This window comes from Oncorhynchus nerka, linkage group LG3 (assembly GCF_034236695.1).
Source record: "Oncorhynchus nerka isolate Pitt River linkage group LG3, Oner_Uvic_2.0, whole genome shotgun sequence".
Classification (NCBI taxonomy): domain Eukaryota; kingdom Metazoa; phylum Chordata; class Actinopteri; order Salmoniformes; family Salmonidae; genus Oncorhynchus; species Oncorhynchus nerka.
In genome coordinates, this window is record NC_088398.1 from 53904480 (window position 1) to 53916454 (window position 11975).

An 11975-nucleotide genomic window follows, 5' to 3' on the forward strand; every position below is an offset into this window, starting at 1 on the left:
GAAATTGAGCTCAGGTGCATCCTGTTAACATTGAGCATCCTTGAGATGTTTCTAAAACTTGATTGGAGTCAACCTGTGGTAAATTCAATTGATTGGACATGATTTGGAAAGGCACACATCTGTCTATATAAGGACTCACAGTTGACAGTGTATGTCAGAGAAAAACCAAGCCAGGAGGTCAAAGGAATTGTCCGTAGAGACAGGATAGAGTCAAGGCACAGATCTGGTCCCCAACAACACAGTGACCTCCATCATTCTTAAATGGAAGAAGTTTGGAACCACCAAGACTCTTCCTAGTGCTGGCCGCCCGGCCAAACTGAGCAATCGGGGGAGGGCCTTGGTCAGGGAGGTGACCAAGAACCCAATGGTCACTCTGGAGCTCTGCCAGAGTTCCTCTGTGAAGATGGGATTACATTCCTGAAGGACATCTCTGCACCACTCTACCAATCAGGCATTTATGTTATACTGGCCAGCAAGAGCCACTCAGTAAAAGGCACATGACAGCCTGCTTGGAGTTTGCCAAAAGGCACCTAAAGACTCTCAGACCATAAGAAACAAGAATCTCTGGTCTGATGAATCCAAGATTGAACTCTTTGGCCTGAATGCCAAGTGTCACTTCTTTTTTTCCCCTTGTTTTATTTTACCCCCTTTTTCGTGGTATCCAATTAGTAGTAGTTACTGTCTTGTCTCATCGCTGCAACTCCTGTACAGACTCAGGAGAGGCGAAGGTCGAGAGCCATGCGTCCTTCAAAACACAACCCAACCAAGCCGCACTGCTTCTTGACACAATGCACATCCAACCCGGAAGTCAGCCGCACCAATGTGTCGGAGGAAACACCATACACCTAGCGACCTGGGCAGCGTGCACTGCACCCGGCCCGCCACAGGAGTCACTAGTGCGCGATGAGACAAGGATATCCCTGCCGGCCAAACCCTTCCTAACCCGGACAACGCAGGGCCAATTGTACGTCACCCCATGAGCCTCCTGGTCGCGGCCGGCTGCAGCAGAGCCTGGGCTCAAACCCAGAATCTCTGGTGGCACAGCTAGACCACTACGCCACCCGGGAGGCCCGCCAAGTGTCATTTCTGGAGGAAACCTGGCATCATCCCTTCGGTGAAGCATGGTGTTGGCAGCATCATGCTGTGGGCATGTTTTTCAGCAGGGACTGAAAGATTAGTCTGGATCGAGGGAAAGATGAACGGAGCAAAGTACGATCCTTGATGAAAACCTGCTCCAGAGCACTCAGGACCTCAGACTGGGTGAAGGTTCACCTTCCAACATGACAACAACCCTAAGCACACAGCCAAGACAATGCAGAAGTGGCTTCGGGACAAGTCTCTGAATGTCCTTGAAATGGCCCCGCCAGAAGCCGGACTTGAACCCGATCGAAGATCTCTGGACTGTAGAGACCTGAAAATAGCTGTGCAGTGACGCTCCCCATCCAACCTGGGAGAAACTCCCCAAATACAGGTGTGCCAAGCTTGTGGTGTCTTAACCAAGAAGACTCAATGCTGTAATCGCTGCCAAAGGTGCTTCAACAAATTACTGAGTGAAGTGTCTGAATATTTATGCAAATGTGATATTTCTGTTTTTAATTTTTAATCTATTATATGTCCCCAAAAACTTTTTGGGCCTTGTCATTATGGGTTATTGTGTGTAGAATGAGGGAATTCTTTTTTAAATAGATTTTAGAATAAGGCTGTATCAAAATGTGGAAAAAGTCAAGGGGTCTGAATAATTTCCGAATGCACTGTATATACAAAAGTATGTGGACACCACTTCAAATTAGTGGACTATGCTATTTCAGCCACACCCATTGCTGAACGGTGTATAAAATCGAGCAAACAGCCATGCAATTTCCATAGACAAACATTGGCAGTAGAATGGCCTTCCTGAATAGCTCAGTAACTTTCAACATGGCACCATCATAGGATGCCACCTGCCCCAGTCAACTGCAAGTGCTGTTATTGTGAAGGGGAAACATCTAGGAGCAACAACGGCTCAGCCACGAAGTGGTAGGCCACACAAGCTCACAGAACGGGACCGTCAAGTGCTGAAGCGTGTAAAAATTGTCTGTCCACGGTTGTAACACTCACTGTGTTCCAAACTGCCTCTGGAAGCAACGTCAGGACAAGAACTGTCGTCGGGAGCTTCATTAAATTAATTTCCATGGCCGAGCAGCCGCACACATGCCTATGATCACCATGCGCAATGGCAAGCGTCGGCTGGAGTGGCCATTGGACTCTGGAGCAGTGGAAACGCATTATCTGGAGTGATGAGTCACACTTCACCATCTGTTAGTCTGACGGACTAATTTGGGTTTGGAGAATGCCAAGAGAACGCTACCTGCCCGAATGCATAGTGTCAACTGTAAAGTTTGGTGGAGGAGGAATAATGATATGGGGCTGTTTTTCATGGTTCAGGCTAAGCCCGTAAGTTCCAATGAAGGCAAATCTTAATGCTACATCATACAATGACATTCTAGACGATTCTGTGCTTCCAACTTTGTGGCAACAGTTTGAGGAATGCCCTTTCCTGTTTCAGGACGATAATGCTCCCGTGCAAAGCGAGGTCCATACAGAAATGGTTTGTCATAATCGGTGTGGAAGAACTTGACTGGCTGGTAAAGAGCCCTGACTGCAACCCCATCAATCACCTTTGGGATGAATTAGAACTCTGACTGCGAGCCAGGCCTAATCGCCCAACATCAGTGCCTGACCTCACTAATGCTCTTGTGGCTGAATGGAAGCAAGTCACGCAGCAATGTTCCAACAAGGCTTCCCAGAAGACTGGAGGCTGTTATAGCAGCAAAGGGAGACCAAGTCCATGCCCATGATTTTGGAATGAGAGATGTTTGACGAGCAGGTGTCCAAATACTTTTGGTCACGTAGTGTATTTTGTATAATTGTTGAGCTCATTCTAAACATTATCCCAAATATGAATCACTAGTCCCCAGTCAACTTCCCCCAAATCACAACATCCCAGTTCTCTTCCTCATATACACACCCAGAGAAATGCAGCTTCCTTTCTGACTTAAATCTACATTTTCAGTTTCCACCACATGACCATCATTTAAGAGAACTTCTGTTCCCCTAGTCAGTATCTGTTCCCCAATTTCCTCTTGGTAGTGATGAGCGCGAGTCACTAGCTGAAAAAGTACACAATTGGTGACAAATTGATAATCCTATCATCAGATAAATTAAATCTGATTTTGATCACTGCCTAGTTTATTAATGGTTTAATAAATACAAATAAAATAAAGAAATGTTACAGAATTCATGTTTCCCTATCTCCGAATGTTTCTGCGGGTTCCCTTTGGGAAATCTGTTCCTGTCTGTCAGATCTCCATGTACTAAAGATGGCACAACTAAACAATGGCAGATGCTGGTATGTGGATCCTGTGTACAAAATACATTTCATTCTAATCTCTACCAGACAGTCATTGGAGCTGCTTTTCATCAGGGTTGGCCTACATACTACAGTAGCAAAAAATGATATTACACTGTATGACCTGTTTAGATTATGTAACACTCATAGCACCGTCATCATTTTGTTTTAGAGAGAGAGTCATGTCCCTAGATGACTAACTAACCACATGACAAACTTATGACAAATGCCCTTTGCTTTAATATGGTTTATATGTTATTTGCTTTTATGTTTCCTGGGGGATAAATGAACTGTTTTTGTCACCTGACAGTGTGTTCTGTGTGTTAGATGGGTGTTAGCTAACGGTGTCAATCAAGTGATGTGGAGGAACTGGTTTGGTTTGGTGGTTAGCTAGCCTGTATGGGAGCACTTGTCACGACACTTATACATGGCTCCTTTTAAGTGTTACTTGAACTGCCTGTAAATTACACTTGACTGGACTGTGTTGTTTGAGAGATTGGTGAAAGAGATTTCAGAGACTACACATAAGTGGGTCCTAGCAAAAACTCCACAGAGGCAGTAAGTCAGTCACCATTTCTTACAGGAACATGTTATTCTGTGGAGGCTGGTTTGTAATGGTTACTAAAACGACTTGGTGAAAAGAACATACTGAAAAGACAGAAACATTGTGTTATTTATGGCCGTGTTATGGCCGTGTGGTGCCAGGACAACAACCTCTCCCTCAACGTGATCAAGACAAAGGAGATGATTGTGGACTACAGGAAAAGGAGGTCTGAGCATGCCCCCTTTCCCATCAACGGGGCTGCAGTGGAGCAGGTTGAGAGGTTCACGTTCCTTGATGTCCACATCACCAACAAACTAACATGGTCCAAGCACACAAGACAGTCGTGAAGAGGGCAAAACCTATTCCCTCTCAGGAGACTGAAAAGATTTGCCATTGGTCCTCAGATCCTCAAAAGGTTCTTCAGCTGCACCATCAATGCCTGGTATGGCAACTGCTCGGCCGCCGACCACAAGGCACTACAGAGAGTAGTGCGTACGGCCCAGTACATCACTGGGGCCAAGCTTCCTGCCATCCAGGACCTACATTTCAGGCGGTGTCAGAGGAAGGCCCTAAAAATTGTCAAAGACACCATAGTCATAGACTGTTTTCTCTGCTACCGCACGGCAAGCGGTACCGGAGCGCCAAGTCTAGGTCCAAGAGGCTTCTAAACAGCTTCTACCCCCAAGACATAAGACTCCTGAACACCTAATCAAAATGGCTACTCAGACTATTTGCATTGTCCCCCTTTTTTTACACCGCTGCTACTCTCTGTTGTTATCATCTATGCATAGTCACTTTAATAACTCTACCTACATGTACATATTACCTCAACTAACCAGTTCCCCTGCACATTGACTCTGTACCAGTACTCCCCTGTATATAGTCTCGCTATTGTTATTTTACTGCTGCTCTTTAATTACTTGTTACTTTTATTTCTTATCCGTATTTTTGTAACTGCATTGTTGGTTAGGGGCTCATAAGTAAGCATTTCACTGTAAGATCTACACCTGTTGTATTTGGTGCATGTGACTAATACAATTTGATTTGAACAACAACATTGCAACTAGGTCAGTCTGAGGGAAATGTTAAGATGTTTCTTTGTTTCCTTTCTTGTGGTTGATTTGGTTTGGAGGGTGGGGGGGGTAGCTTAGCTTAGCTGATCAACTTTGATCTGATTTCTCAGAAATATCGTATCTTTTATAGGGATTTCTGTGTCAACAATTCACAACTTCATGCACTGCAATAAAACTATATAATGTTGGAATGGAGACAAACATTTTTTTTAAATGACAAAGGAAAGTACATTGTGTTCCAGTACAGTATTGTCAACTGTCATTTAGAACAAAACAACTCACCCTTTTTGTCCATTAGCCATATAAATAGCAGCCAAGGCGCGAACCCCACTGGCCCCCAAAGAACAAGCACGGCGATGTCAGATTTGGTGAAATCGTACGCATGCATGGCAGAGTTCTGAATTGGGCCCCAGGTGTTCCATACTATCCCTTGCATGAACGCCAACAAGGAAAACAGAGTCAGAACCAGCCATCTTCTCCCGTAGACTTGGCTGTAAACTGGCTGAATGCTCGTCTCGCGGTCAGGAGGAACAAGAAGAGGTTCCCTTTCACCCTCTGTGCTCGATGCAACACCCATCACATTTGATACAATGCAGCGTTCGTTCAGCAGCGATTTAGTCCGCGCGCTATGTCCAATATTCGATTACACAATGGCAACAAATGTACCGGTATCTAACTTCAATATCAGTTGCCCAGAGAAACAACAACAATCGATGTCATTTCTACTTCACTGCGCATGCCTGGACGTTCATGGAAATGGTCACAATTTTGAAAGCGAAACCTGGGATGTACAGTAGGCATTATTATTAGTTGGATTCCGTTGAAAAACGTTTCGTCTGTTGCAAAACGTTTTGCAACGACAAATTAATGTAGGTCCCGCTCCGTTTAGTTCCTTTAGCTAGTGTTGCTTCTGTTTGGTTCATAAAGTAAACGGTAAACAATTTCCATTGCAAAACATTTAGCAATAGATTAAACATTTTCCAGCGGAATCCGACTAAATTAAATCAAATTTGATTTGTCACATACACATGATTAGCATATGTTATTGAGGGTGTAGCGAAATGCCTGTGCTTCTAGCTCCGACAGTGCAGTAATATCTAACAAGTAATATTTAACAAATTACACGACATATACCCAATATACACAAATCTAGGTAGGAATTCATTAAGACTATATACATATGAACGAGCGATGTCAGAGCAGAACGGACTAAGATACAGTAGAATAGTATAGAATACAGTATATACATATGAGATGAGTAATGCAAGATATGTAAACATTATTAAGTGAATGAGATACCGTAGAATAGTATAGAAAACAGTATATACATATGAGATGAGTAATGCCAGATATTTAAACATTAAGTGACTAAGATACCGTAGAATAGTATAGAAAACAGTATATACATATGAGATGAGTATGTAAACATTATTAAAGTGACTAGTGTTCCATTCCTTAAAGTGGCCAGTGATTTCTAGTCTATGCCTATAGGCAGCAGCCTCTAATGTGCTAGTGATGGCTGTTTAACAGTCTGATGGCCTTGAGATAGAAGCTGATTTTCAGTCTCTCGGCCCCAGCTTTGATGTACCTGTACTGACCTCGCCTTCTGGATGATAGTGGGGTGAATAGGGAGTAACTCGGGTAGTTTATGTCCTTGATTATCTTTTTGGCCTTCCTGTGACATCAGGTGCTGTAGGTGTCCTGGAGGGCGGGTAGTTTGCCCCCAGTAATGCAGACCGCACCACCCTCTGGAGAGCCTTGCCATTGCGGGCGGTGCAGTTGCCGTACCAGGTGGTGGGTACAGCCCGACAGGATGCTTTCAATTGTGTTTCTGTAAAGGTTTGTGAGGGTTTAGGTGACAAGCCAAAAAAATGTAGCATCCTGAAGTTGAAGAGGCTTTGTTGCGCCTTCTTCACCACACTGTCTGTGTGGATTGTCCATTTCAGTTTGTCAGTGATGTGCATACCAAGGAACTTGAAGCTTTCCACCTTCTCCACTGCGGTCCCGTCAATGTAGATAGGGGGTGCACCCTCTGCTGTTTCCTGGAGTCCACGATCATCTCCATTGTTTTGTTGACGTTGAGTGAGAGGTTGTTTTCCAGGCACCACACTCCCAGAGCCCCCACCTCCTCCCTGTAGGCTGTCTCATCATTGTTGGTAATCAAGCCTACTACTGTTGTATCATCTGCAAACTTGATGATTGAGTTAGAGGCGTGCTTGGCCATGCAGTCATGGGTAAACAGGGAGTATAGGAGGGGGCTGAGCTCACACCCTTGTGGGGCCCCAGTGTCTGAGGATCAGTGGAGTGGAGGTGATGTTTCCTACCTTCAGCACCTGAGGGCGGCCCATCACAAAGTCCAGGACTCAGTTGCACAGGGCGGGGTTCAGACTCAGGGCCTTGAGCTTAATGATGAGCTTGAGATGTCCTTATTTTCTGGTTTTCTGCTCTATTCCCTGAACCAGTTACAACCCCTCATACATATAGGATATGTTTCTTTATTTCTAGCATTATGTGGCGATTTCCATCTATCCATGTTGCAGAGATCAGCACAGCAGCGCCGTCATCAAATGTGTGGCGAGCTGGCATATGCCCCAACACTTTTGATTCGGTTTAACAAAAAATATTGACACAAAAGTGTTGAAAATAGGGACAAAGTACTATTGTTTAGACTGATTTGCCTCATAATTTGTCAACTCGTGCATAATTAATCTGTGCGTTGCTGCTCCTTTTGCAGGCCTTAAAGAGTTGCCAATTGGCATAAATGCAGTACGTTCTTAATTTTGGACGTCGACTGAGTTCGTAAACTCAGTCCAAGGGCCTTCAAAGCCTGTGGGCTGCCAGTTGCCCATCCATGATCTAGCTAATTAGATGGGTATGTCAGTCTGTAAAGCCTTGTTCACGCTGCTTAATGCTCAAATCAGTTTTGTTTTTCAAATCCGTTTGGGAATATTCACTGTCCAAACAGCAAGTTAAAAGTGACCAAATCAGAAATGTGTGTGTTCAGACAGCAGTCATTTGCTGGCATTGCTACGCAAGTGATCATAGTAACGACAGATGTGTTCGCAGTGGTATTTATTTATTTTAATTTGATTTAACCTTTATTTAACTAGGCAAGTCAGTTAAGAACAACTTCTTATTTACAATGACGGCCTACCAAAAGGAAAAAGGCCTCCTGTGTGGACGGAGGCTGGGATAAAAAATAAAATAAATAAAATAAAAATATAGGACAAAACACACATCACAAAGGCTGATTGGTGTATAGGCTGATTGGTGGTGGGGCTCGTACTTCCTATCACTCAGAAGTTACGTAGCTAGCTAAAGTGACAACAGTGCCTGCCATGGATGTTTCCCAGTTACTTTGAACATTCAAAATCATAGTAAAGGAACACTTTCAAAACAAGCCCTTTTTGGCTACCACATGTTCTTGTTAAATTGTCAACAAAGTAGCTAGCAAGCAATAAGATATGCCAAATAACAGTCTAAAACCACTTGAGAGCAAATAAATCAGATTTGATCATTCAGACACACATTGCATGGCCAGGAATAAGATTTGTATGTGGCTTGAAATATTCGATTCCATGTCATTTTGGCTGTTCAGACTACAGGACAAATAACAGATTCAAGTTGGATATGCAAAAAATAAAGAATTTGATTTGAGTCACTTCAAACTGCTTCATCAAATGCCAAACCAGATTTCCATTAGTTTGCATCTCAATAAGGTCGGTTGTTACGCACAATCTTGTTGATGGTTGGAATTACGCACTATAATGCCAGTCAGAAACACGTTAAAGTCTTGTGTGGAAACAACGTTTTATTTATAATTGGAAACAATCAAAAAGTATCTGAGCTAAAAAGTATAAAGTATAAACATTTTTGTCTATGTGAAATAAAACAAACAACATTTACCAAATAGAGTAAACTCTGAACTAGGCTATATAATACATACATGTTTTTTATTTAACTAAGCAAGTCAGTTAAGAACAAATTCTTATTTACAATGACGGCCTACCCGGTCAAACCCTAACCTGGACGATCCTGGGCCAATTGTGCGCTGCCCTATGTGACTCCCAATCATGGCTGGTTGTGATACAGCCTAGAATCGAACCAGGGTCTGTAGTGACACCTCTAGCACTGAGATGCAGTGCCTTAGACCGCTGCACCACTCGGGAGCCCATACATAGGCCTATACCGATCACCCATCCCCATCCGACTCTCTTATCCCTTCCCAGTCCTTCTAGGTATCTAGCAGAGTAGAATGGACCCCTCTTTGTGTACCAGTACTGAGTCAATGTGCGGGGGTACAGGTTAGTCAAGGTCATTTGTAAGGTGACTATGCATAGATAATAAACAGCGAGTAGCAGCAGTGTAAAAAAAGAGGGGGAGGGTCAATGTTAATAGTCTAAGTGATGAACTTTGTGGGCACTATGGTGTTGAACAATGAGCTGTAGTCAATGAACAGCATTCTCACATAGGTGTTCCTTTTGTCCAGGTGGGAAAGGGCAGTGTGGAGTGCAATTGAGATTGCCTCATCTGTGGATCTTTTGGGGCAGTATGCGAATTGGAGTTGGTCTAGGGTTTCTGGCATTATGGTGTTGATGTGAGTCATGTACAACACCGGCATTATGGTGTTGATGTGAGTCATGTCCAGCCTAAAGCACTTCATGGCTACTGATGAGAGTGCTACGGGGCGGTAATCATTTAGGCAGGTTACCGACCATCAGAGACGGTGTAGTAGGATTCAATCTTAGTCCTGTATTGACGCTTTGCCTGTTTGATGGTTTGTCTGAGGGCATAGCGGGATTTCTTATAAGCGTCTGGATTAGTGTCCCGCTCCTTGAAAGCGGCAGCTCTAGCCTTTAGCTCAGTGCGGATGTTGCCTGTAATTCATGGCTTCTGGTTGGGAAATGTGCATACGGTCACTGTGGGGACAACGTCGTCAAAGCACTATTGATGAAGCCAGTGACTGAATTGGTATACTCCTCAATGCCATTGGACGAATCTCGGAACATATTCCAGTCTGTGCTAGCAAAACAGCAAAACAGTCCTGTAGCATAGCATCCATTATGTACAAAATGAGTTACAAAAAATGTGAAAAAACAAACAAAATAGGGCAGTTGGTTAGGAGCCCGTAAAGCGGCAGCCATCCCCATCCGGCGCTATTCATTTTTAGGGGGCGGTACATCCTGTATAAACACAAACTCACTTCCTTGACAACTTCCTTCACAATAGCTCTGCTCTGCTAAGCGCAAGAAGTATGTAAGCCCTGACGTCTGCGGAGGCTGGCGTCAGATTGACCATGCAGAGCCTTTTCTACACACAACACACACACTACACACACATACTTTAACACTCATCATTTTCTGCTGCTCTGTTCTTTATTTCTCTCTTATTATTATCTGTCCTGATGCCTAGTCACTATACCCTACCTTCATGTTCATAGCTACATCAAATACCTCGTACCTCTGCACACTGATCTGGTACATGCATGTATTTTTGCCATGAACCCGATGTCAGTTCAGTTATTAAAATGTAATTTAATAAAACATTTTCTGTAAACTCGATATGCAGTTTCTGTAGAGACAAATCAGATCAAGCCTGAACTGTGTGATGTAGTAGGGAGTTGTTTCCAACAGACCAATATTCTACATAGTTTAGCACAGAAAACGTTGTAATCAACTACAATAACCGTAATCCATGCCTGGTGTCAGAGTATTTCGTATTATTCTGAATGTAAATCCAAGACACTCCTTTTAGTAAGATATGTTACATTTCGTATGGTATGTATTATTGGATGTCATCACCCATTTTGTATATGATATGTTACGAATTACAATTTGTATTATGTTACAAATTTGCACAATAGCTCTGCTAAGTGCAATAAGTATGAAATTCTAACTAGAGTGTGCAAAGCTGTCATCAAGGCAAAGGGTGGCTACTTTGAAGAATCTAAAATCTAAAATATATTTTGATTTGTTTAACACTTCTTTGGTTACTACATGATTCCATATGCGTTATTTCATAGTTTTGATGTGTTCACTATTATTCTACAATGTAGAAAATAATCAAAATAAAGAAAAACCTTTGAATTTGTATGTGAGTCCAAACTTTTAACTGGCACTGTATACTGAACCTCCCGCCCCCACCTACTGTCGACAAATCATGTCAATGTGGAGCTATATGAAGCTCTCCGCATTGGTACAAAGTGTGGGTTGGTGCACAGCGATTCGGTACAGAGCTGATCTCTGCAGAGGCCATTAGGGTAGACTAGTTGAACATGCATACATGTACATAGGCACATAGATTATATTTAAGAACAATATCTAGCTTAATAGAAGGAAATATGGCATTACCCTCAACCTTTGCACAGTGACCAGACCATACAAATGTACCTACAGTAGGTAGGTAGGCAGACAGCATTTGGGTACAGCCAAGCCAAACAGGCATGCTTAGGCAAATATTTTTATAGTAAAACCAGCTAATCAGTTTTAGAGATTTACAACAGTTAAATCGTAGTATTATTGTTTCTTCTCATTGTTTCTTCTCATCAGCTTGATCGATAATAATTGCTATTTACATCTGTTTGGAATCCTATCTTGCCTATAATTTACTGATTTTTAAAAGCCTCCACGGTCATGATCATAACCAATGTCAGTCCTTGTCAATGATGTTACATAGCTAGCTGGTAAAATTATAATGAACAAAAATATATGCAAAATGCAACAATTTCAAACATTTTACAGTTCATATAAGGAAGTCAGTCAATTTAAATACATTCATTAGGCCCTAATCTATGGATTTCGCATGACTAGAAATACAGATAATGTACGACGTTGGTCACATATACCTTAAAAAAAATGTAGGGGCGTGGATCAGAAAACCAGTCAGTATCTGGTGTGATCACCGTTTGCCTCATGCAGCGTAACACATCTCCTTTGCATAGAGTTGATCAGGCTGTTTATTGTGGCCTGTG

General features: G+C 42.8%; 1 protein-coding gene across 1 annotated transcript in view; it reads right to left on the reverse strand.

The window, feature by feature from the left end:
• The window catches only part of LOC115110810 (solute carrier family 49 member 4-like), a 76222-nt gene extending 70451 nt beyond the window's left edge, over positions 1-5771 (reverse strand). Inside the window, 1 exon segment of the mRNA XM_029636719.2 lies at positions 5288-5771. Within this exon segment, the coding sequence (XP_029492579.2) occupies positions 5288-5582 (295 nt within the window). The 5' untranslated portion in view covers positions 5583-5771.
• Between the last annotated feature and the right edge of the window lie 6204 nt (positions 5772-11975).